Source organism: Mauremys reevesii, unplaced genomic scaffold (assembly GCF_016161935.1).
Source record: "Mauremys reevesii isolate NIE-2019 unplaced genomic scaffold, ASM1616193v1 Contig30, whole genome shotgun sequence".
Classification (NCBI taxonomy): domain Eukaryota; kingdom Metazoa; phylum Chordata; order Testudines; family Geoemydidae; genus Mauremys; species Mauremys reevesii.
Genome location: NW_024100841.1, coordinates 343,461 through 370,057, shown reverse-complemented (window position 1 = coordinate 370,057; position 26,597 = coordinate 343,461). Strand labels below are relative to the sequence as shown.

The 26,597-nt window shown below is 50.8% G+C and overlaps 1 protein-coding gene across 4 annotated transcripts; it reads right to left on the bottom strand.

Moving 5' to 3' along the window:
- Window positions 1-821: 821 nt before the first annotated feature.
- On the bottom strand, window positions 822-26,268 carry LOC120393790 (class I histocompatibility antigen, F10 alpha chain-like). Of its 4 annotated transcripts, XR_005592122.1 has the most exons (8): window positions 26,078-26,268; window positions 21,845-22,108; window positions 9,118-9,393; window positions 7,163-7,438; window positions 5,435-5,536; window positions 1,499-1,617; window positions 1,263-1,335; window positions 822-872 (listed from the first exon to the last, which is right to left on the bottom strand). XR_005592122.1 is itself a non-coding variant. In XM_039518281.1 (6 exons), exons 1-6 carry the CDS (start codon window positions 26,172-26,174, stop codon window positions 4,974-4,976), a joined length of 1,056 nt encoding a protein of 351 aa, XP_039374215.1. In that variant the 5' UTR covers window positions 26,175-26,268; the 3' UTR covers window positions 4,719-4,973. The 4 variants fall into 4 exon arrangements, 2 of the variants coding, with proteins under 2 accessions (XP_039374213.1, XP_039374215.1); XM_039518281.1 differs by lacking the exons at window positions 822-872; window positions 1,263-1,335; window positions 1,499-1,617 and adding an exon at window positions 4,719-5,014; XR_005592123.1 differs by lacking the exons at window positions 822-872; window positions 1,263-1,335; window positions 1,499-1,617 and adding an exon at window positions 5,637-5,735 and having other exon boundaries at window positions 5,452-5,536; window positions 26,078-26,267.
- Between the last annotated feature and the right edge of the window lie 329 nt (window positions 26,269-26,597).

Below are 26,597 nucleotides of genomic sequence, written 5' to 3'. Positions count from 1 at the left end.
AGTCCAGGCACCAGCGGGTGCTCGGGAGGTACATAAGAGGCTCCTCCTCTCTCTCTTGGACCATTGAGTAGCCTCATGAAAACATCCCAGCTGTGGGCATAGGCACCAGCAACCGATTCCCCAAGCTAAAGTCCCCTTTGCAATCCAGGGAAACAGCCTGGGTTGTCTGGAGCGCAGGGTTTGGCCCATGGTGACTGCAGACCCTGCCCCTGCTGCACAGCGACTCCTGGGACCCCTCTAGCCCATCAGCACTCGGCTCTCCCGCATTCTGCTGAGTGGCTGAGATCTGGGGGAACAGAAACCCTTGGTTAGAGACGGAAAATCTCCTCCCAGGAACACTCTGTCAATGGCTGCCAGACACCGTCCCTGTGAAACCCCAAATGTGCAGCCCCTCGGATTCCCACAGGGGAGATCTCAGCTCATTCACTTGTCACCCATGGCCGCAGTCTCTGACAGGGGGAATGTAGAGGGGTTTTTTGCCAATGGTCTCTTCTACAGCGCCCAGAATGGGAGGAGGTTTGGCCTTGTGATGTGAGGCCTGGGTCTGAGAATCAGGGCTCCTGGGATCTGGGGCTCTGCAATGGGGTGTGCTCTAGTGAGTGGAGCTGGATTTGCTGACAGTGAGTGAGAGGGGCTTGTGCTGAAGGACCCTGGGTCAATCCCCACCAATTCCTGTGATGTCTACATGTGGCCACGATTTTACTTACCTCTCAATGTAGGTTATTTAGCCCATTCCTGGACACACGTGTTACATCTGCTGCTGGCCATCCCTGAGATGGAGGTCCTTCATCCACACAAGGACATGGCACATCAAGGTCAATCCAGCAGCTCTCATCCGGCCTTCACCTCCGCAATGGACGGTGAGCTCTAACCTGACCAGAGAAAGACAGGGTGTTATTTTTCAGGGGAATCTGCTGGTGCTCCTGCATCCCCTGCTCCACCTCACACCCCGACACGCTAAGGGTTTTCCAAAGATACCACTAATCTCGGATAAACAAAGCAGCTGAGATGAGGTCAGTGTGGGTGGATTTACTCAGCAGACTGGTTCTAATGGAAGAACAGATGTCTCCCCTGCTGTGGGGAGATTCCCATAGGAAAAGTCTCTGATGGTTGGGGTGGGGGCAATGCAAACCCTCAGCCCTTTGAATGGCAGGAAATCAGGACTCGGGGGAGTTAAGGGGTGTCTCTGTCCTGCTAGAGGGAGCAGACCTGGAGAGCAGGAAGAGCACTAGTGGCATTGTAGGAAAGCCAGTGACTTCTACCTGTGAAGGTGGCTGAAGCTTCTGGCAGACACTGGAGTCCCGGATCCTTACACCTCCTTTGGGGATCCTTTTCCTAGGAATAAAATAAGGACACCACACAGAGAATGACATTTGAATCCCAGGGAAAAGGGATGATCTCAGCCAGGCTACGTACCAGGAACCTAATTTTTGTCCCAAGAGCCACAATTACCCAGATGAGATTTTCTTCCCCATTTGCTTTCAGGTTATTTACTCACAGGATTCATGTGTTTGCTTTGCCGGGTCTCCACTCTCTGCAGCTCTTCATTGGTTTTAGAAACAGTCTTTCAGTTTTTGATTCTGTTGCCTCTTCTTACAGTGTAGCATCTGCTTAGCACTTTTTAAAAAACAAAACAATTCCAACAAAAATCCTGATCCTACATTGAAGATATAGCCCCATTCTGTCCCGGCCCCAGCTGAGAGTCCCCAGCTTTGGCCCCACGGCTCCAGCTTGGCCCCCTGCAACGCTAGTGCTGGTCCCGGCCCTGGCCCCGTGCCTCTGGCCCAGCCCCCGCGGCGCCGGTGCTGGTCCCGGCCTGGCCAGACGGCTCCGGCTCCACCACGCCTGTGCCAGACCGTGGCCACAGTTGTGGCTCCGCGGCACCGGCGTCATTCGCGGCCCGGGTCCGCGGTTGCGGCTGTGGCTCTGGCGCTGGTGCCGGCCAAGTCCTGCGGTCGCGATGCTGGTGCTGGGCCCGCGGTTGTGGCGACGGCGCTGGTCCCGCGGTTGTGGATCCGGCGCCAGTCCCACGGTTGCGGCTCCGGCGCCGTGGCACCAGTGCCAGCCCAGGCCCGGCCCCGCGCTTGCGGCTCCGGCCCTGCGGTTGCAGCTCCGGCCCTGCGGCACCGGTGTCGGTCCCAGTCCCTGTCCCTGTCCCGTTCCCGGCCTGACCCCACGGTTGTATCATTTCAGTTCACTAACCACACATCAAATTGCCTTTGTTTAAGTAATCAGTTTGTTTGAAATGCAAAACATTTTGATACAACTTGTTTCTTCTGCTTCTCTTTCTAGCTCTGGCATGACCTTGCTGTGTGACCAAAGAGAGGTCACTTCTTTTCTCTTGCCCTCGGTATCATGGGGGATGGAGGAAATTCTCTCAGTCCTAGCAGGAGAGAGATTTGAGCAAGTCAGGCCTGTTAGGGACCCCGTGCTCTAAAGGACAATGGGCGATTGTTGTTTGGGGTAAGAATCCCAACAGATTTGTTACTTGTCCCTCAACCAAAGCCAATAACACCTCTCTGTATTTTCAGTCATGAGTTAGACAGTGTCAGCACCCCTCTGTCTCCCGCAGCCCTCAGCTGTTCCTTGGATTAGGGAGGCTTGGATCCTAAGAGAACTGGAATTAGTTTACTGGCTTCCTGGTTGTTACTAGCCCATGAGGGTCTCAATCTGGTCCCCGAGGCCCACACTCCCAGACACAAAAGATCAGGACGGATTGATTTCACTCAAAGTTTTTTGTATTTGTATTTTTGAATTATTGTCCTAATGAAAGATTGATTGTCATGAAATCTTAGAGCTGGTAGATGACAGAACAAGGAGCAATGATCTCAAGTTGCAGTGTGGAAGGCTTTGATATTAGCAAAAACTTTTTCACTAGGAGGGTGGTGATGCCTTTGAATCTGCTAGGATAGAGTCCCCTATCTTGTACTTAGAGCCTATATTTTTTCTTACCTTCTACACAGATGACAATATCTTTGAAACAAATCCACATCAAAATGAAAAACACACGCACAGAATCTCTTCTACAGCAACTGTCTTTTGGTGCTCAGCGAGAGACCGCGAGTTGGAGGCTTGCTGCAGCAAGGCTACAGGGCTCTCCGAGGTTCCCCCTGCCCCGCATCCCTGTCCTGCCCGGCTGTTGGCAAGGGAGCTCTGTGAGGTCACAGACGCCTCATCATCTTTGCCCAATAGGCTGAGTTCCTGCCAAAGGCCTTTGTGAAGTCACTGCCACACCCACCTTTCCCTGGCAGGCCTGATGTCTGCCCCTGGCCAGCCCAGCTGGATGGTTAAGCTGCAGCCCGGATCACCCCACTTGCTCATTATTGATTATGCGACAATGTTTTTGCCCCATCAGGCATTGGGAGCTCAACCCAGAATTCCAATGAGTGGCAGAGACTGCGGGAACTGTGGGATAGCTACCCACAATGCAACGCTCCAAATGTCAACGTTAGCCTCGGTACTCTGGACACACTCCGCCGACTTAATGGTATTAATGGTCTTAAGTGGGGACACACACAATCGACTGTATACAATCAATTTCTAAAAAAATCAACTTCTATAAATTCGACCTAATTTTGTAGTGTAGACATACCCATACAAAATGGGAAATGACTGCCTAGGAAGGAGTAATGTGGAAAGGGATCTAGGGGTCATAGTGCACCACAAGCTAAATACGAGTCAACAGTGTAACACTGTTGTAAAAAAAGCAAACATCCTTCTGGGACATATCAGCAGGAGTGTTGAAAGCAAGACACGAGAAGTAATTCTTTCACTCTACTGTGTGCTGATAAGGCCTTAGCTGGAGTATTGTGTCCAGTTCTGGGGACCACATTTCAGGAAGGATAGTGGACAAATTGGAGAAACTCCAGAGAAGAGCAACAAAAATGGTTAACGGTGTACAAAACATGAGCTATGAGGGAAGATTGAAAGAATTGGGTTTGTTTAGTATGAAGAAGAGAAGACTGAGAGAGGACATGATAACAGTTTTCAAGTGCATAAAAAGTTGTTACAAGGAGCAGGAAGAAAAATTGTTTTCATCAACCTCTGAGGATAGGACAAGAAGCAATGGGCTTAAATTGCAGCAAGGGAGGTTTAGGTTGGACATTAGGAAAAACTTCTGTCAGGGTGGTTAAGTACTGGAACAAATTGCCTAGGGAGGTTGCGGAATCTCCATCACTGGAAGTTTTTAAGAGCAGCTTAGACAAACACCTGTCAGGGATGGTCGAGAGATTAAACTTAGTCCTGCCCTGAGTGCAGGGGACTAGACTAGATGACCTGTCAAGGTCCCTTCCAGTCCTACGATTCTATGAGTCTATGGTACTAGAGAAGCAGTAGGCAACCTATGGCACACGTGACGAAGGCAGCACGTGAGCTGATTTTCAGTGGCACTCACACTGCCCGGGTCCTGGCCACTGGTCTGGGGGACTCTGCCTTTTAATAAAAAGAACAGGAGTACTTGTGGCACCTTAAAGACTAACAAATGCATCCGAAGAAGTGAGCTGTAGCTCACGAAAGCTCATGCTAAAATAAATTTGTTAGTCTTTAAGGTGCCACAAGTACTCCTGTTCTTTTTGCGGATCTAGACTAACATGGCTGCTACTCTGAAACCTGCCTTTTAATATAATTTTAAATGATGCTTCTTAAACATTTTAAAAACTTTATTTACTTTATAATATATAACTAAACTATTGTTAAACTTAGAGAAAGAGACCTTCTAAAAATGTTAAAATGTATGACTGGCACGCAAAACCTTAAATTAGAGTGAATAAATGAAGACTTGGCACAGCACTTCTGAAAAGTTGCTGACCCCTGTACTAGAACAATAGTTGGAGATTTCCTTAAAATTCTCAGTGTAGACAAGGCCTATGAGTGGGAGCGAGGATCTCCTGCCAGTGGCTCCAGGCTAAAATCCACAAGCAAATACTGATGGCTGTTCAGCGATGGCCACTTGATAAGAGGGAATGAGTCTCTTGTCATTTACTCTGAGCTACAGTGTAGCCATCTCCCTTCCTCCCTGCAGAAAAAAAGGCAAATTTCAGTGAATGAAGTTCCCAAGGTAGTAACCAACTCCAATCTGTGTCCGCAGCTCAGAAATATGGTTCCTGGTCCAGCATGGACCCCTAGTAATCAGTAATGGACTCAAGGTCCGAAGTGCTCATGATCGACAGGAGAGAAAAACACAATGAGACAGAGTTTCAAAAGACCTCAGTTCACTGGGTGCTGAGCTCTTCGGAAAACCTAACCCCATATAAACCGTAACCCACACCCAGTTTCTGGGTCTGGCCCTCCAGCAGCTCCCATTAGGTGTCATTAGCTCAGTCTCGCAGTGGGGCAGTTACACCACACTGACACTGGCTCCTGTACTGCTGTTGTCCTTAGGCCAGTGTGCAGGGCCCAGTAAGTCCAGGGAATCCCCCCATCCCAGGCTCTTTACCTGGGTCTCTCTTTTTCCAGACAACTACTCCGATTATAACACCAACCAGGACAACTGCAGTGATAACTCCAGCCACAACGGGAATCAGACTGTTATTTGGTTCTGAAATGGAATGGAGAGAATGATCAATGGGGAAAAATCTCCCCACAACACACTGAAAACCCCCTTTCATCCCACTGCAGGGATCAGTCAGTCAGCTCACCAGGTTAGGGTTGAGTTCCACAATCCTCCACCCCTTCCAGGTAGCTCAACGCAACCACCATGCACTACATCCCACCATAGAAAGTCCTGGACACAGCTTCTACCAGTCAATACATAAAAAATATGTAGCACTTAAAATAGAAGACTTTTAGAACATTAATCAATCCTCATAAACCTCTGTGTGGGGGAGGATAGATGTCCATATCATCCCTAAATTGGAAGGGGAAAAGACTTGCTGAAGGTCACACACAGAGTCAGTGCAAGAGCCAAGAATTGAACCCAGGAGTCCTTGCTCCCAGCCCCCAGCCCCATCTTGACCACGCTTTCACAACTAATGGAACACAGTCCCATTATGTGATTCTGGTGACAAACTGGAAACTGACCTCAAAGCTCTGGATTTCCCTGCCATGAATGGAGTTACAGACACAATGCGTATTTTTAGAGAGGGCAGGAATTGAGCAGGAGAGAATAGAGATATTTTAATACTGTTCTTGATTTATATAAATCTGTTAAGCCCCGAGTTCTCTATACACATTCAGTTTCACTAATCAGCTTCTCCTGTTGTCTGAAAGAGGCACATAATACAGCAAAAAGAAAAATATTTATAAAATAATAAGGAAATGTGGTTTATGACACAAAAATTGGCAGGGAATGTGGTAGCAGGATTATGATGTGAAATCATCTTTTGACTAGATTTTAGAAATTGTTTGCATTTCCAAATGCTACATTTTTCCACATCCCAATTAACCAAGCAAAAAGATGGCTGCAAGGCAGCTCCATGTGTAATAAATTCTTCCTTGACTTCCTTGTGCTAGGGGCATAGGAGACTCTCCCTCCGATGCAGGACTTTAAACTGCCTCCTCGCTCAATTCTAAGGCCATACCCTCTCTTCCAGCATCACTGTGCACAGAAACAAGCTGCTCCCAAAATTAAACCTCTACCTCTGGCCACATGGGCAAGAATGAAGGGCCCCCATAGCTGTGTTTCTGAGAACCTGCTGAAGTTGATAACAGGCTGGAAGCTGAAGCAAGACAAATTCTGATGGGAAATAAGGGGCAGATTTGAGCTTCCCCTGGGATGTGGTAAATTCTCCATCCCTTGGAGACTTTACATCTGGAACAGGCATCTCTTTCTGAAGGATCAGTTCTAGTTTGCCCACAGGCTACCAGGTTGATCCCTTGTGTGATTCCCCACCCTGGGCTATGCAGGAGCTCAGACCACTGTCTTCCAGCCTCAATGTCTCATTGTTAATCGTCTCCCTTCAGAGACACTGTATTGCTGAGATGTATCCAACAGCCCCAGAGGCAGCAAACTGGAGAGCAAGACATGAGCCCCAGGCACTGTGGGTCCCAACTCTAGCACTAGAACTTGACTGCAGAGGGACAGGGCCAAAGGGGACAGGGCCTCACAGACCCTGAGGAAATTCCAGCTTCAGCCTATAAATCCGAATGAGAATTTTTCAGGGGTTGAATTTAATGGATTCCCCCTCTCCCACTAGGAAAACAGACAAACACACAAACTCCTTACCCCAGGAAATGGAGAGTGGCTCTAACAGGCTTTCATGCTCCACGTGACATGAATAATGGGCTTTGATCTTGGGATCAATCTCCATTGCCACCCAGGTCTGGTAGGTCCCGTCCCCACTGGGTAGGATGCCTTCAGAGTAGGTCTCTTGCTGTCTGCTCTCCCCATTTCTCAGCCAGGTCACGGTGATGTCCCGGGGGTAGAACCCACTGACCTTACAGGAGAGGGTGGTGAGGCCGTCATGAGATGACCTGTCACTCACTCTAGCTGTTGGGCGCACTGGGAAAAAGAAGGAACTAAAGTTAGTTGTTTTCAAGCTCTAATCCAGGCAGCCTTTGCTGGAACTTTGCAGCATGAAATTCTGAGACCCTGGCAGTGGGAGAAGATGAGAGTCCATGAGACGGACTCCCTCTGATGAGAGAGAACCACCGTTAGAAAAGTTCTGTGCCGAATTCACAGCATCAGCAATGGTGAATCCTGAATCTAGGTCTCTGACCAGATTCTATGAGGTGGAAACCAGAAGCCTCTGCTCCCAGCCACAATGACACAAGTACCTTAAAAGGCTTCACTAAGCTCCAGATACAGGTGTCACAGATGTTAGTCCCTAACCACGTGCTAGGTTTGTGCCCATTTCCTCTCAGTCCCTGGATATGAAAGAGCGAAGAATCTTGCCCTCGTCAGGGCTCAAAAAATGAACTAGATAAACTGACCAATTAGAGATGGAAAGGACTATTAAACAAAAAAATGACACATGGTTGTAAACTGCCCCTCAAACTAGCTACTATTAATTGGCTAATTTATTGTAGGTTGTTACCAAAACTATTTACCCCAATATTATAGATTTCAAAAGGATTTACACATGTTGAAAAATCAGTTTCTCAGCCCTTGGCACTGAAATACACATTACACTGCTGTGTATGGCTTTTTCTTCTTGACATCTGTAAAGATGGCAAAGGATAAGATAATGTTCTGCTGAGGTTTGTGAGAGAAATAAGCAACTAGTATAATTGTTGCAAAAAACTGGGTTCATATTACAAGCAACCTTGAACAGCAAGAGCAAACTGTTTGGGAATGGAAAGATTAGAGTGTGTAATGATGCTAACTAATTTGGGGTATTTGTGTCCATGATAACAGACAAGGTACATACATGGGTAATAGTGAGTTAACATTTTGAAGCAGACTATGCTGCAACTGTCCTCCTGAGATAGAGTGTTAAAGCATTTAACCTCTTCCCTTCTATGTTTGTGCTGATTGACTAAAAAGCTTTGGTAATAAATTTGTCTGAATTTGATTATCTGATGTCTTATTGATAAAAGAATCAAGGAATAAGTAAGCAGGTGTTGCAGCAAAGGTAGGTCTTGAGGGGGAAAACTTTAAGGACAAGGGGAACCTTCTTCCAGGTTAGTATGGGGAGGGCAATTCCACATATAGGGGATGGCATGGAAGGAAGCACATGGATGACTGTGCAAGAAGTTTGGACAAAGAGGCAACAAGGACAAAGCTACTGTCATTGGTGGAACACACGGGCTGGGGTAATAATAAATATGATGGTACAGACAGTGAATGAGGAAGAATTCAATGGTGAATGAAGCTGTTGTCCACAGAAATGGTGGCACTTCCATAATTAAGCAAAGTGCTCTAACATACACACGCACAGGCTGATTGCCTGCATTACACCAGGGAAAGTGGTAGTATTTGTGATGTGAATTTGGGCTCATTTGGTCAAGTGGCTCTGGAGATACAGCTCCTCTACAGTGAGCTGCTTTTAACATTTTCAATTTCTTATCTTTTTTTTTTTCAGCAGAGCTGGTGGGGACAGAGGTTGTTTCCCCACCCATCCCTGGTGCAAAGTTCACTGAACGGCCCCCTACTCCCCTGCTCCATTTTGGAACTGGGGCTGGGGAATGGAGATGTAACCAGTAGTGACCACCTGGGTGGAGTTTGTCCCCCTGCCTTACCTTTCCTCTGTAGAGTCTCCTTCCCGAACTCTATTTCCTGGCTAAGACGTTCTCTACAGTGGTCTTCCAGGTAGTGTTTCCATCCCTGGTTGTCATCTACTTCAGCATCCCATCTCCTCTTGGTGATCTGAGCCCCAATATCTGCTGCTACCCAAGTCATGGTCTCCTTATCCAAAGTAAGAAAGTCTCGTCCATCATATGAATCCTGGTAAAACACCTGAATGATGTTGTCTTCCCGGAGATCACAGCCGTATATCATCTGGATAATGTGAAACCCTGAAACACAGCTGAGGGTCAGCAGCAGCAGCCCCTCTGAAAATCCCACCAAGACCCCACTGCAGGTAGCCCAGTGGTAATTCTCCTTGCTACTGGGCCCTTCCTCCCCTGAGAAATGGGGTTCCCACTTATGTTGTTGGGTCCTACACCCTCCAAGCTCCTTTCAGGGGGGAACCCAAACCCGCAGAGGGTGCCCTCTTGTACACTAAAGACCCACCACTGCAGAGAGCTCACAACCTTCTAGGAGTACCTCACTGCTGCTTGTTCTTGTATGCTCCCTGCAGGGGGTGCAGGGTTGCACAACCCCAAAGGGAAAACTCCGGATATTGCAGGGGTCTATCCCCTGCAGCTCTCTTTTGCTCTCGGAGGATCCCCCCAGTTCTGGTAGTCAGGGTCATTCTGGAGAAAAGAGGGAGTGCAGGGGGTCTGCACCCCCCTCTCATGCTCTGGTTCTATTAATTTTTCAGGGTCCTCAGGGTCACTTGGTCCCCCACCTCCTTCATTCACAGTACCCCCATGCCCCTGTAGGGAGGGGGTACAGGAGGTCTGTCCCCCTCACTAACCTCTGCTCTGGTTTAATGACCTCACAGAATCCCCAGGGTCACTCTGTTTCCCTGCCCCCATCTTCCCTATGCCCCCAACACAATCTAGGAACAGCAAAGAACCAACTTTGGATGCTTGGCCTCTTTTTCACATGGCCACTGTCTCAAGGTGATTCCCTGTAAGGATCAGGCCATTGATGGCCCTTAGTTTAGCTGGCCACCATTTTCATACAGCCAGGCTAATCTTCACAGCAATGGCCCCCATCTCATACAAGAGCAGGCTCAGTTAATGCAGCCACCCCTGGGCTGACAGGAGGCAGGGAGGCAGACTGGGGGGGGCGGGGGATGTGGGGATGGAAGGAGAATTTAGGGAAGAGGGAGGGAGGATGTGGTGAACAGAGAACATTATGGGGATCACGAGGAAGACTGAAACGTTTGGGGAAGGGATCAGACCCCTAGCTTATAATAATAATAAAAAATAATAATTGGAGATATCCCATCTCCTAGAACTGGGAGGGACCTTGAAAGGTCATCAAGTCCAGCCCCCTGCCTTCACTAGCAGGACCAATTTTTGCCCCAGATCCCTAAGTGGCCCCCTCAAGGATTGAACTCTCAACCCTGGGTTTAGCAGGCCAATGCTCAAACCACTGAGCTATCCCTCCCGCCCTTGGCAAACAGGGCAGAATGTGGGGACACAAAAATAACCCAAACAGGGTCCCAAATATTTTCACCGCTCCCCCACCCTCAGTGATACTCCTCAGGCCGGCTCTAGTGCCCTCTAGTGCAGCGCTCTCATTTCGCGGTGCAAGGGGACCAGTTGACCAAGCACTTTATCAGCTCCTTCTTGCCAGCAACTCCAACAGAGGAGTAGGAGGGTGGCTCGTGGAATGGACATATGCAACATGTCTCAAAGAACAACAATTACAGAAAGGTTAGTGACCATTTTTTCTTCTTCAAATACTTGCACACATCCATTCCATGTTCGGTGATTCCCAAGCAGTACCGTAAGAGGTGGGCTTGGAGTTCATGGACACATGGATTACAACACTGCTCAACCAAACCCAGTGTCATCTCTAACTTGCTGGGTGATGGCGTCATTGGAAGAAAAAGTATGTACTGACAGCCCAGTCACTGCTCTGCAAACGTCCTGCATCAGGCCTGGGCCATGAACACTACTGTGGAAGCTTGTGCTCTCACAGAATGAGCTGTCAGGAAGGCAGGTGATGGGACACCTGCCTGCTCGTAGCACATCTGAATGCACAATGTGATCCAGGATGAAATTCTCTGAGCCTTTCATCCTATCAGCTACTGCCACACAGAGCTGCGTGGATTTATGGATCAACTTTCTATATAGTCCTTTCTATATAAAACACTAGGAGGTCCTGCCTAACATCCAGAGTATAGAGATGTCATTCCTCCCTATTCTTGTGCAGCTTTGGGAAGAAAATGGCCAGGAAAATAGCCTGATTACGATGAACTGCGAGACTACCTTTGGGAGGAACACGGGGTGGGGGAGACGTACCTTGTGATTAAAGAACACTGTATACAAAGGTTTTGACATAAGAGCTCTAATCTCCGAGACCCTCCTGACTGAGGTAATTGCTACCAGAAAGGCGACCTTCCAGGAAAGGTACAACAGAGGGCACAATGCCAGTGGCTCAAAGGGAGGCCCTGTGAGCTCTGACAGGACCAGGTTTAAGTCCCCAGGGGGGTGGGTTCCCAGATTTGCAGGTATAGCCTTTCAAAGCCCTTGAGGATGTGAATGGACATTTAACGTGAAAAAACTGAATCGACCACCCAGCAGGGGGTAGAATGCGGAGATCGCGGCTGTTTGTGCCTGAACTGAAGAAATCACTAGACTTGGCTGTTTCCAGACTGTTCTGGAGTATCTGCTTCATCTGAGAGATGACTCAGTCGGTGAGAGGCAGGGGTGCCGGAACAGGGGGACCAAGGGGCCATGGCCCTGCCACTTTAGCAGCAGGTGAGAGCAGGGAGGGGAGGGGGCGGAGCCTCAGGAGAAGAGGTGGAGCGGGGGGGGCGCATCAGGGAAGAGGCGGAGTCACAGTTTCAACACCGGTGGCCCCCCCACTCACAGGGAGGTTCTGACACCCTGGTGAGAGGCCCTGCTGGGGAGACCAAAAGGAGAAACGCTTCCACTTGGCCAGGTAAGTAGCTCTGGTAGATGGTTTCCTACTGCCTAGCAAGACCTAGCAGACCTGCTCTGAACAGGCCAGTTGTGCAGGTTTAACCGTGGAGCTGTCAGGCAGATGGAGCATTTGGCCATGATCTTATGAGATCAGGTCTGGAAGGGGAGGAAGCGGCATTGGAGTTGCTACTGACAAGTCTAGAAATAAGCCAAACTAGTGCTGACGTGGCCAGGCTGAGGCTATGAGAATAACCTTCGCCCTTGACCTTCAGCAAGACCTTGTGCACTAAAGAATGGGGGGGGGGAGAGAAAGGCACAGAACAGGTGCTTTCTCCAAGGGAGTCTGAAGGCATCTGGGAGCAAGCCTGGGTTGCAGTCATGCAGACAGCAGAACTGCTGACACTTCCTGTTCTGTCTGGTTGTGAACAGGTCTACGAGGGGACCATGCTACCACTGTAAAATGGTCCTTGCTATGTCGGGGCATATGGACCATTCACAGAGAGAAGAGTTGATCTGCCAGCTCGTTCCGGGCTCCTGAAAGGTGAGAAGCTTTGAGGTGGATCGAGTGCTTTATCCAGAACTCCCACAAGCAAATGGCCTCCTGACACAGGGGGACAGAAGAGTGGGCCACACTCTGCCTGTTGATATAAAATATGGCTGCCATGTTGTCTGTAAGAACTCGCACCACCTTGCTTGTGTGGAAACAGGGTTAAAGGATTTAAATATAGGCCTCTCAGTTGTAAGAAACAGAGCAACTGTCATGCTAACTCTTAGCCTAATATCGCGGGACCTGTAGAAGCAGGGCTCACGTCAGAAGTGGGTGGGAAGACAGCAGAGTAGAGTCAGCGTGATCCAGCCTTGAGATAGCGATGTTTTGAGAACAGAAGTGAGAAACTACAGGAATGGGCAGGACATAACAAACAAACTGCAGATGTTTTTAATTAATGCATGCCATTAACATGTATAAATGCTTGTGTGATATTGCTTGTACTTTGAAGAAACTGAGGCAGAGATGCTCTTTTTCAGCTGTGTTCTTCCCTTGCAATTGCATGTCCTGAATAAAGCTGTCTCTGATTTTCTTGCTTCCAACCTGAGAGTGGAGTTCATTTCTTCCACAATATTTGGTGCCGTGTGACTTGGCTGGCTATGCCCGGCTGAGGCAGTGACCGCTATTACGGACCGTCCCTCTTCAAACCTCAGGCACCAACTCAGAGGTAAGAGACCTTTTGAAATCTCTATTGGGGTGAATGTGCCCAAGCAACTGTAAAATCTGCAAAACACTGCCAGGCATTAATGAAATGTGTTAGGTTTCGTTTCTCACAGGTAAAAGAAGCGCTACCCAAAGACCCTAGCAGCCCTGCTACTCCTTGGAACCAGGAGATTGGATCAATGTAAAGGTCCACCAATGAGAGACTGCTTTGGCTCCACGCTGGAAAGGCCCTTACCAAGTCCTGCTGACTACCAACACCGCTGTGAAGTGCCAAGGACTGAATGCCTGGACCCATGCTTCTCTCTGCAAAAAGACCCCTCTACCTCGAGATAATTCCACTCCTACTATTGATCAGCCTGTCTCTCCTTCTGGTATTTCTTTCCCTCCTTCTGAACAGCCAGAGAAAAGGACAAGGTGATGTGCTGGTAACCTCTCCCTTGTCCACTGACAGAGCTAACCTGCATTCAGTATTTGCTACAGAAACCAAAGCACTACAGGGTGATGTGCTGGTAACCTCTCCCCTGTATGATGCTGAACCACGATTGCTTCAGGATAGAAGGAATACTCGCGCCACTGAAATTGCCAAAGTTCAGGAATTCCTGACTACAAAAGGCATTAAAAACTGACCCCGGTGAAGAAACAAAAAACTATACACTGGCAGGAAGAAACTTGTGGGACCCATGCTTGGGAATGTGGTATTGATTGGATTTTGGGGGTTATTCTACAGGCTGTGCCTTGTGTTTTTGGATAAGTACCTTCAGCATGTATTGCCCTCCCTAATTGGCTTTTAAATGACAAATACCAAAGGCACCTTTTTGCCACTGCCCCCGCCATCTCCTTCATTACACTATTACCCCGGAACACATCCAAATACAGACAATGCCATATAGCTGATAAAACCCAATGGCCAAGGCCTTCACACTTTAGTGATTTATTTAAATATTGTTTGAAAAAAATATTTTTAAGGTTCAGGATATCCCATATAAGTGAACAATTGAGTGGAAAAAGACTGTTCAGAGGAGATAAAAGTATATGACATCGCTACAAATGAGCTTCAACAATTTGAAATTAAGATTTTATAATGGGGTTGATATAGTTGATCTGTAGTATATCAGGGGGAAGGAGTCCTTATTGTTTGGTTACCCAATTAGTAAATAATCAGACTCATACTCAGAGAATATGTTGTACTACTGGAAATTTTACCTGTACTGAAATGATCCCAGTAACTAATAATTTAACCTGTACCATATTACAATATACCCTTCCTAGGCTATTAATGTTAATGCCTCTCGAAAGTACCTGAGACTATTTAAACAATAGATGTGGTATAATGCTATCCCCGAGAGAGATCTACTAGATATTGAATAACAATAATTAATGCCACATTAGGGACTGTGAAATTCACCCTGCCCTATCCAGTTTTCAAATCACTTCATGTATCCAAACTGCTCCAAGGGAGCTACTATTTGGCTAGCATAGCAAAGGGCACAAGTCTCCTCTAGGAAGAAAAGAGGCTTAGCTGGACTCTTATGGGATGGTGCAAATAGTGCAGCAGCAATTTGGAATATTCTTAAGGGCCAACAACATGATGAGAAATAAGGGCAACTAGAAAAGGCCACTGGTCTTATTACTGGAGCACAGCTGACCCAGGTGCAAGCTGGAGTTGGTGAATTACATGTTATTTCTGCCCTTAGTTCAATGACCCAGGAGTTGTTGACAGAGATGGTATTAAATATCACTGAGGCAGGAAAGGAATTGCAGTGGGATCTAGCATGTTCAGAGATTTAGTGTTTCCTGAATGACCAGCTGATGGCCATTCAGAGCATCTCGAGCATCAGGTGTGGCCTACTGCCCTTACAGTGCTTCAAGAGTACCATCTGATTTGTGGCCATGGAGACATACTTGGAAATTTTCAGGATGGATGTGCAAGTACTCACAGTGCTCCTTCCAAGCATATGGGCCAGTTGGAGGGGTGGGGGTTTCCGCACCCCGAATCCTGCCAGGTACATAGGGAGGATGCATGTTGGACTGGATTATTCACCATGACATCTGGGAGATTAGACCACCTGGTATGCCTAGCCGATTTGTTGTTAGTGCTCCTGAAATAACACCTGATATTTGGATTGGAATAGGGAATCAGTGGACATTTGGCCCTTGGAATGCCTGCAGCTTCAATGTGTAAGGAAACTGAAGCAAGGGGAAGTTGGCACAATGTTTAACTACGTTTGTCAGGAAGGTATGGGACAAGGAACTACCCTGACAAAATAGTTACTGTTCCAAGCTAATGATAGCTGCATATATATTAAGGCCACCTCTTTGCTAGACTTACATTTTAATCTCACCACGGCTGCAGGAAATCACATTATTTATTGGCTAGCAGACAAAGCCCTACAATTAGATCTTAGGTATCAGATTTCTTTTAATTAGATCACTTTAATATATGACTGATTTCAGAATTTGTGCTTACTCCTACCAGAGGTTCAGAAAATTTGTGACTTACAGGGTCAAATCCATGTGCTTCAGAATATATATCAATGCTTTTCATAAGGCCTATAGAGTGTCTATTTTGTGTACTAATGATGTGCTATGTAACTAAGGAAGTGAAACAACCCCAGCATATTAGTACAATGGGGACATTACTGCTTTGTTTAGTGTAGGATTATGTTATTGTTGTTGTAAGGGATGTACTAACAAAAATGCCTTTCATATTCACACTAACTATGCATTATTGTTATATCCAGCTAGTCCTGATCCTTTTGATCTAGAAACAGAAATACAAGGCATGATGCAATTGGAGGTTTATGAATGCTGGTTGTGCTAAACACAAGCACAAAAGGGCAGAATGTGGAAACAGGGTTAAAGGATTTAAATATAGGCCTCTCAGTTGTAAGAAACAGAGAAACTGTCATGCTAACTCTTAGCCTAATATCGCGGGACCTGTAGAAGCAGGGCTCACGTCAGAAGTGGGTGGGAAGACAGCAGAGTAGAGTCAGCATGATCCAGCCTTGAGATAGCGATGTTTTGAGAACAGAGGTGAGAAACTACAGAAATGGGCAGGACATAACAAACAAACTGCAGATGTTTTTAATTAATGCATGCCATTAACATGTATAAATGCTTGTGTGATATTGCTTGTACTTTGAAGAAACTGAGGCAGAGATGCTCTCTGTCAGCTGTGTTCTTCCCTTGCAATTGTATGTCCTGAATAAAGCTGTCTCTGATTTTGTTGCTTCCAACACGAGAGTGGAGTTTGTTTCTTCCACAATTGTGATGTGGGATAAGAACACCTGACATGCTAGGCAGACCGCCCTGAACTCTCCGATGTTTATTCGTCGCAACAGTTCCTGCTGGGACCACTGACCTTGTGTGCTGATGTGCCTGAGATGGGCAGGCACTGTGAGCACTGAGTTGAAATGATGGCTGTTTGGCCGGTACACAAAGGCCAGCCAAGCCTGAAGGCCATGTGACCTAACAGCCTGAGGGGGCCTTGACCTGTGATGACACTGACTGGAAGTGGGCTTCTGGGAGCAAAGTCCTGGCCTGGGTAGAATCGAGCACCGCTCTGATAAACTATCCTCTAAACCAGGAGGAGTGTTGACTTCTGGTCGTTTATCAGCAGGCCCAGTACCAAAGGTTGCTTGGACGAGGTGGATACTGGCTTTTATCTGGGACTTGGACTGGCCCTTGACCCGCCAGTCACTAAGATACGGATACACCTGCACCCCTCACCTTCTCAGGAAGGCTGCCACGGCTACCATGCATTTCATAAAGACTCATTTGGCTGCTGACAGGCCAAACCGGAGGATGGTAAACTGGTAATGAGCCTGGTTCACGACAATCCTGAGAAACTTTCTGTGGTTTTGGAAAACAGAGATGTGGAAATAGGCATTTTTCAAATCGAGGGCAGCATACCAGTCTCCTGCATCCAGGGAAGGAATGATGGAGGCCAGGGAGACCATGCAGAACTTCAACCTTTTGAGATAACAGTTGAGGCGCTGCAGATCTAGAATGGGTTGGAGATGCCCTTTGGCCTTTGGGATTAGGAAACAACAGGAGTGAAACCCTTTCCCTCTTAAGTTCCAAGGCACTTCCTCCATGGCTCCTACCCGAAGAAGGGCTTGCACCTCCTGGGCTAAAAGTTGCTCACAAGAAGGGTCTCTGAAGATGGAGGGTAAGAGGGAGGCATGGAAACAAACTGAAGTGTATAACCCTCCTCCACTAAACTCAGCACCTAATGGTCTGTGATGATAAGGGACCTGCTGAGATGAAGCAGGAGAGATGGTACAAAAACAATGGGGGACAAGATCCGGTATGGGAACTGGTGTAATGCCCTCGGGTGCCCTGTCAAAAGCTCTGCTTGGAGCCCCTGAGTATCCGTGAGGGCAGGCAGTGAGGCTGAGGCAGATGGGGGTGGCTCTCTGCACCTATAACTTCTGTTCTGCTTTTTGAACAGGTCCTGACAAGGCAGCAGGCCTGGGAAATGGGCAGGCTGTTGGGGCTTTAAATCTTTCCTCCAAGACACTGGGAAATGTAGATTCAAGAACTTGAGGGTGGCTCTGGAGTCCTTCAGGCTGTGAATTTTGCATCCGTCTACTCTGAGAAGAGCGAAATCCCTTCAAAGAGAAGGTCTTGAAGAGACTGCTGGGCCCTTCTCTGTAGGCCAGAGGACTGAAGGCAGGAGCCCCTTTGCATGGCCATGCTGATACTATAGACCTGGCCACCTCATCCGCTGTGTCAAGGGTGGCTTGCGGGGAAGCCCTGGCCACCGCATTCCCATCCACCACAGCAACAATCTCCTGCCTGGACTCTTGGGGGAAGCGAGTCTTTACATTTCAACATGGAGTGAAAGTCATATCTGCCCAGCAGTGCCTGTTGGCTGGAGCTGTAGTCCATTGGTAGAATACATTTTCCTACCAAAATGGTCTTGCTTTTTTGAGTCTTTCGCCTTGGGCATTGTCCCTTACAACCCTGGCCTTTCCCTCTCATTGGCTGCCAAGGCCACCAAGGATCCAGGAGGAGGATGGGAGTATAAGTTCTCCTAACCTTTGGTGGAGACATAGTATTTCCTATCTGCCTTCTATGATGTGTGGGGCAGTGAGGAAGGGGTCTGCCACAGGGTTTTAACTGGAACCATGATGGCCTCATTGAGAGGCAGAGCTACCTTTGATGGGGCCACTGCAGCCCAGATATTGAGCAGGCTGTTGGAGGATTTTTTAACTACCTCCACTTAGAATAGAATCATAGAATATCAGGGTTGGAAGGGACCTCAGGAGGTATCTAGTCCAACCCCCTGCTCAAAGCAGGACCAATCCCCAGACAGATTTTTGCCCCAGATCCCTAAATGGCCGCCTCAAGGATTGAACTCAAGCCTGGGTTTAGGAGGCCAATGCTCAAACCACTGAGCTATCCCTATTCAAAAAAAAAAAAATGGAGATATCCTATCTCCTAGAACTGGAAGGAACCTTGAAAGGTCATTGAGTCCAGCCCCCTGCCTTCACTAGAAGGACCAAGTACTGATTTTGCCCCAGATCCCTAAGTGGCCCCCCTCAAGGACTGAACTCACAACCCTGGGTTTAGTAGGCCAATGCTCAAACCACTGAGCTATTCCTCCCCCCCACTCTGCCCTATGTTTTAGGTAACCTTCTTCCATAACTCCTGGTGAGCCTTGACGTGTCCTGGGGAAGGGAGGAGGAGGCAGCCTGAACTAGCATTGGACTTTCCTCCTCTCCTTCTGCACCAACCGGATCCTGTAGCTCCAGGTTCTGAGAATCGGTAGCTGGCTCAGTATCGTAGTCCGGATCAGCTGGAATCCTTCTCTCAGCCACCACTGAGCAGGAATGCCTAGAAGGGGGGGCAGGCAGCAGAAGAAAACCCCAGGGGTTCCAAAAAGGCCATTGAATCTGCATGTGGGTACTGGACTCAACAGAGCCTGTGAACAGGGTGGAGTGGACAGTATTGCCTATGGAGCAGGAACAGAGGAGTGGCCAGACACAGGTCGCACTCCCCTGCACTCCCCATGATTGTCCATTCTCAGAAATGGGGAACCTCTCAGACAGCTGCTTCTTATGTTTCTTTCTTGGCCCCAGGCATGGGGAACGGTGCCGAGAGACCCGTATGGACTCTCTCTGCAGCAGCTCTTTGTACCAACACTGAGGTAAACGGTGCCAAGTTTGACTGGCTCGGCTCCGAAGAAGGTTTGAGCACTGCTTCCATCAGGAGGGACTTCAATCTGGCCTCCCTGTCCTTTTTCATATGTGCACTGAACAGCTGGAATGCAGGTGACTCAAAGGCATGGACTTGCTGCAGGAGGCACCGGTTTGAAGCCCGGAGACCGAGGCATGCCCAGTTCCAGGAGCAGAAGGAACTCTGCTATGAGAGTACAACTATTTACACCAATCAACTAAAGTCAAAAAGTGAGAAAACAACTGAGGGGAAAAGGGATGGAGTAACGAGAGAACCACTGAGAATCTTGAGATGTGCAGGGTGGCTGGTCACAGAACATACAGAGAACCCAAGCCAGGCGCCCAAGAGGAGTGGGGTGGGGTGGGTCAGGCCTCCCCACCCACCCCTCTTCTCCTCCGTACTGCACTCCACAGGGATGAGCAGGGTGGGGGCACCAATGGGGTCTCGGAAGGACCAGACCCCGAATTCCCCCCTGTGCGTGTTGAACGCAAACACAGCTAGAGAGGGGAACATGTTGGCATGTTGGTGGCCAAGATGCAGGACTGAGGACGGTCTCCGGCGAGTTGGCAGCCCCAGGACGGGGGTGGGGGGGGGGAGGGGCCTGGGGAGAAGGAGGGCAGGAGGGGGCAGTCAGGACAGTGGTTGGGGAGGGGGCAGTGGGGACAGAACAGCAGCTCCCCAGTGCAGGCTTAGGGGCAGGTGAGTGGAGTCCCTCTCTCAGCACTGGGGAGGCCAGGGTCCCTGTGAGCAGGTCAGGTTGGACAGGCTCAGCAGCAGGGGACCAATGGGTGAGACTAGTCAGGAGAGGGTTAAACTAGCTACAGAGGGGTTGCGCTAGGGGGGCAGACACTTGGCATCGCTCTGCCCTGTCACTTAGTCCTGGGGCAGGGCTGCCAGGAACCCAGGTGTCCAGGGCAGGATGGGAATTAGTTCTCACTGCTGCTGTCTCAGTGCTGGGAGCCAGGAGGGATTGGGGGGCTGTTACAAGAAGGGGTTGGGGATACCCCTGGGTGAGGACCAATGTGAGAGGCCAGTACCACTGACAAGAGGGAATCAGGGATTTTCACTTGCCAGTCCCCTGTCAGGAAGGCAGAGCAATTACATCAGAGAGACCCTCACCTGCCAGAGACAGTTCACCAGTGCCAGGCACTGAACGCTTATGGATCATCACTGAGCTAAGTGAGACAGCACAATCGGCAGCCTGGCCAGGTGGCTACAGCCCAAGACACTGGGGACCGAGCAGGAAGAACGGCTCTTTACACATCTATCGACAGTGTGCAGGGGAACCTGCCTGACCCCAGGAGCTCCAACTGGGGGACACATGCTGGGGTTTGTGCTGCCAGGAGTAAGGAAGCCCGGGAGTCTCTGCATGTTGCAGGGGCTGATTCTCTCACTAACTCTCCAGCCCAAGTCGATGTCAGACCCTCATTCTGTGGAGTGAAGAGGAATCTGACCTTAGGTAAGATCACCTGGGAAATAAGACAAAGTGAACAATGAAGGAGGCTCACTGAAGCAGCTTCTCCCCAGGGCTGGGGTGAATGCAGCACTGCCCGCTCTTGTGACTTTATCGTGTGTCTCAAGATAGCGGGGTTTTTTATTAAATCCCCAGTTCCTGGACTCATGGGATTAGAGGAGATTCTCGGCTCTCTTTTCTTACAGCAGTAACTTCTAGCCCTTCTAGGAGCAGGGAAAAACCCAGAAATTGTCCCCTAAAGGCTCAAACCAGAGGGCAAATAAAAATAAGCTCCAATATTATCCCCAAAATACTCATGACATTTAAGCCAAACTCAGGATTTTTGGGGCCTGACTCATGATGTCTGAACACTTGGGGCTGTCACTCTGTGTCTGGGAATTGAGATAAGATGTCTCAGAGCCCTGCTCTAGCTATAGGGTCTGATAGAATCACTGTTGTCGCTAGGAGGAACAAACTCTTCCATGCAGGAATCTCCAGCTGCGATTCTCTGGCCTGAGTGACCAGGAGGTCAGACTAGCTGAGTCCAGTGGGACCTTCTGGCCTTTGCACCTCTGCTGCTCTGCCTTGGAAATGACCACACACAAGGGGCGGGGGTTCCCCTGAACGGCAGCAGAGGCAGCTGCAAGTGGGATTAGTAGCAGAAATCCGGGGTGTTTGGGGGAGGAAACAGCATGACAGTCCCATTTTGGAGGGTGTCAAAAATGTCTTTCGCATGGACCCTCCATCCTGCTGCACCCACCCCCATGTCCTTCTGTCCCTCATGTTCACACTGACTCCTGTGAGAAAATGCCCCTGCGGGCTACTCAGTCCCCTCCCCTGGCTCATACTGACACCACCATCCACCGCTCCGTCCCTGTGGCCCCGTGGCCCTAGGTCAGGCCGTGTCCCACACTCACCCTCGCTCTGGTTGTAGAGCTCACCCAGGGTCTTCAGACTCGCGTTGAACCAGGCCTCCCAGCGCCATGACCAAAAGAGCCGAAGGTCCCACAACTCCGGGCCCTCATTCTGCGCCATCCACACTGTGCGGGGCTCCACCCTCTGCATCCCGCTGGTGTAGACGTAGATGACTTGATCATCCACGTAGCTGACACAGCTGTACCAGGGTAGCCCCGGGCCGGGCTCCGACACCACCGTGTGGAACGCGCGCCTGGAGTGCAGGCCTGAGGGTGGGGAGATTGGAGCAGGGAGGTCAGACCTAGCCCCAACCCTGCCAGGGAGCCCCTGGCAATACACGAGAGGCGGCGCCGGCCCTCAGGAGCGCTCCTGTGGGAGGGAGACCTACAGAATGGCCCACAGAACGGCCTGACCAGGCAGAAAGAGATTGGGGTAGAAGAAGATGGCGGGGGGGCATGCAGGGGGGAGGGGACTGGAGCATGTGAGGAGTAGGGGAGCAGACGGGGAGAGTGTATTGGGGCAAAAGGGGAATGTGAAGAAGGAAAGGAGGCCCAGGGGGAAGGGCAGGGCTGGAGGGGTGGTGAGGAGCAGAAGGAGGATGTTATGGGGGAGGGTGGAGCAGGAGAAGGGCTGGGGCTGTAGGTGATGCAGGAGCTGAAGGGAGGGGTGCAGGGGAAATATGTCCAAGCTGCAGGTGGGAGCCAGGGCCCCAGCTGTGCACACAATTTACCATAATTTATTAAGAACATAAGAACGGCCAGACCAGTATCCTGCCTTCCGACAGTGGCCAATGCCAGGTGCCCCAGAGGGAATGAATAGAACAGGGAATCATCAAATGATCATCCCCTGTCGCCCACTCCCAGCTTCAGGCAAACAGAAGCCAGGGGCACCATCCCTGCCCATCCTAGCTAATAGCCATAGATGGACCTATCCTCCACGAATTTATCTAGTTCTTTTTTGAACTCTGTTATACTCTTGGCCTCCACTCTTTCTTCCTATGGGGAATTTGCCAATGCAATATCACTGCCTTCCTTAAACAAACAAAAAAAGGCAATGGCTGTTGAAAATAGCAATTCCAATCCTAATAACCACTAGGAAGGATTTCTTGCTCAATTTTATCCTACTTTTTCTACAGCAAGTTACAGTGGATCAGTATATTTGATTTGGGAGAAATGAAGTAACAGCTGCCCAAACTGAGCTTTCCTGAATGCTGAGGTGTTCAAATCTGGAAGGCAGGTGCTAGGGTGGGGCTGTGGCTCCACGGGGTAGCACGGCAGCATGTGTGCAGCAGCATGTCTGGCACTGCATGGAGCAAGACACGCTGGTCTGAGTGGCACAGTAGGGGCTGGGGTCAGAGAAGGGGTAGGGAGTTCAGGGGGGCAGTCAAGGGACAGTGAGCAGGGGGGGATGGATGAAGCGGAGGTTCGGGGCGCAGTCAGGGGCAGGGAGAAGGGGGGATTAGATGGGTCAGGGGTTCGGGGGGGCACTCAGGGGACAGGCCGCGGTTGGATAGGCATGGGAGTCCCAGGGGTTTGTCAGGGGACAGGTAGGGGATGGGGTCTCAGGGGAAGTTGGAGGGGTCTCAGGAGGGGACAAGGAGAAGGGAGGCATAGATAGGGGCAGGGGTCCTGGGATGGGGCAATCAGAGGACAAGGACCAGTGGCACTTAGATAGGGGGTGGAGTCCTAGGGGGCAGTTAGGGGCAGGGGTCCTGGGACGAGGGTGATCAGGGACAGGGAGGAGGGGGGGTTGGATGGGTTGGGGTTTCTGTGGGGGGGGAGTCGGAGGGAGTGGATGGTGGCAGGGTGGGGGTCATAAACAGTTAGTTAAGGGTTAAGGTCTCTTTTACCTGTACTGGGTTAACAAGCTCAGTAACCTGATGACCACCTGACCAGAGGACCAATCAGGGACAAGATAATTTCAAATCTCTGTGGAGGGAAGTTTTTTTTTCTGGGTTCTTTGTTGCAAGAGAGTCTCTCTTGGGAGTTAAGGGAGTCCAGACATCTTAATCAAGTCCTCCCAGGTTTCTGCAGTATTTTTCATCTATTCAGTCTAGTGAGTATTAGAAAGGCGAACTAGTATTTTTTTACTTTTATTTCTGTATTGGCAATTGTGTGTTTTGCTAAAGGAATCTCTTTATTTCTATTGCTGTACATTGCTTTTACTGAGAAAAAAAGGGGGAGGGGGAGTTCTCTCCAGGTTTATAATTTAGACTCCGTGTATTGTTCCATCCTGGTATGACAGAGATAGTGTACTTTCTTTTTGTTCTTTTAATAAATTCTTTTCTTTTCTTTGGACTTGGTTAATTCCTTCTCGTGTGGAGATTCAAGGGAAGGGGAGGGGGGAAGAGTGAGTTCCTCCTGAGGTTGATTCACAGAGTTGAATCGGTGTGTATCTCTCCAGAGTGGCTAGGAGACAGGGAGGGGGGAAGTGGGCTGCTTCCCTTTGTGCTGAGATTCAAGGTGGTTGGATCTGTGTTCCCCAGGGAAAGTTCAGGGGAACAGGGAGAGTGCTAGACACTTAAAAACCTAGCTGGTGGCAGCGTAGTAGATCTAAACTAGGATTTTAGTTTAGAGGAGTCCATGCAGGTCCCCATCTTGTGAACCCAAAAGCTCCAAGTGGGGGAGAAACCTATGACAGTGGGGTTACCCTCCCTCCCCATGGAGTGTCCTATTTTTTGAATGTTAAAATACGGCAACCCTACTCTTCGCAGTGCAGCTCTCCATTCACAGCAGGCTGCAGCATGAGGTCCCCCTCCTTCCTTTCCAGTTGGTAGTGGCCAAGGGAATGCTAGGAAATGTAGTTCTTTCCCTGCTCCAGGGCTGGCTCTATAGGCAGGGAGCTAACCAAGGAACTACGGCTCCCAGGGGCCCCTGTTGGTTCTCAGCTCCCATGCTGGATCCCTGCTGGCTGCCACCCCTGCAAATGGGCTGCTCCAAGCAGGTGCTTGCTTTGCTGGTGCCTAAGGCCGCCAACACACTGGCAGAGACATGGCGGGGGGTTAACATCTCCTCCCGAGGATGACACCTCTAATGACCTGCTTCCACTACAGATGTGACCCACTGCTGACTGTGAGTGCAACTAGACTGGTGCTGACACAATTAAGCCCTCTGTAGCCAAGGACAAGCCACAATCAGGAGTTCCAAGCACTGGGGTGAAACCGCCATTAAAGGTCAGAGATCCAAGAAGCCTTTTCCCTTCATTTAACCCTGGTCTATCTGGGGGGTGATTTACTCCCTCTCACTAGCCAGCAGCCAGAGCTCTGCACACAGGAATTGGGTCTGAAAGCCCCGCACTGCCCTGAGACGCTGGGAATGAAACAGCCTGGGCAGCGCCTGGAAGGGGGGATTTCCCCGCAGCCTGAGCGCCTCACAGGGCTGTCACGGGCTTGTCAGCATGTGCAGCACCCAAGGGTGCTGACCCCAATGGTGCCGAAACCCCTGGCTGGGGGCGGTTGGCATTAGATGAAGGGCTCACAGTTCGGGTCAGCGGCTCTCAGCCCCTCCCACACACATTGTCCCAGCAGCATCTGGCACAGGGGGGCCGGGACCCCCCCATCACTATAGCAACGTCACTGGGCCCGGTCAGGGACCGCTCAGTGCTGGGGGGGGGGGGGCGCGGTGTGGTTATCCCGACACCTCTGAACGCAGAGACCAGAACTGACCCCGACACCCGGTTCCCCCCTCCCCGCACCCCCCCGGCCCAGCCGCCCCGACACCCAGCTCCCCCTCCTGCACCCCCGGCCCAGCCGCCCCCGACACCCAGCTCCCCCTCCCGCACCCCCGGCCCAGCCGCCCCCGACACCCAGCTCCCCTCCCCGCACCCCGGCCCGGCTGCCCCTGACACCCAGCTCCCTTCCCGCACCCCGGCCCAGCCGCCCCGACACCCAGCTCCCCCTCCCGCACCCCGGCCCAGCCGCCCCGACACCCAGCTCCCCCTCCCGCACCCCCGGCCCAGCCGCCCCCGACACCCAGCTCCCCTCCCGGCCCAGCCACCCCCGACACCCAGCTCCCCCTCCCGCCCCCAGGCCCGGCTACCCCCTCCCGACACCCAGCTCCCCTCCCGCACCCCCGGCCCGGCTACCCCTCCCCGACACCCAGCTCCCCCTCCCGGCCCCAGCTCCCCCGGCCCGGCTGCCCCCGGCACCCAGCTCCCCGCCCCGCACCCAGCTCCCCCGCCCCCGGCCCGGCTCCCCACGTCCTGCCCCCGGCCCGGGGTCTCCCCCCGATACTCACGGGAGTGGCCCCCCCGCAGGGCTACAGCCCCCAGCAGCAGCAGCAGGCGCAGCGCCAGGCCCAGCGCCGCCCCGCAGCGCGGCAGGACTCGGCCCATGGACCCGCTCTCGGCCGGTCCCGGCCCGGCCCGGCCCCGGGAACCTCGCTGCGCTGCCGGCGCCCGAGTCCCCGCTACCGGCCGTGGAACCTCTGCGCTGCGGGGATTGGCTGAGAGGGGAACAGCCCACCAATAGCGACGCACGGACCCGCCCGCGTCACCGGTCGCTGGGCAGAACCGGCCGGGCGGGTTGGCGAAGGGAAAGCGAAAGTCTGAGCGGGGGCGGGAGCGGGGCGGGATGAGCGTTTGGCGCTGCTGAGAAATTGGCCTCGGGGCTTGAATGAGCAGAGCAGCGATTGGCTCCGCCCGGCTCTGGCCCCTCCTCTATAGAGTTGTTTGTTCCCTGTATTTTGAGGCTGGAGGTTACCTGCCTAGGGACTGGAACTCGGGGTGCCACACACCCCCTGGCTGGGGGCGGTTGGC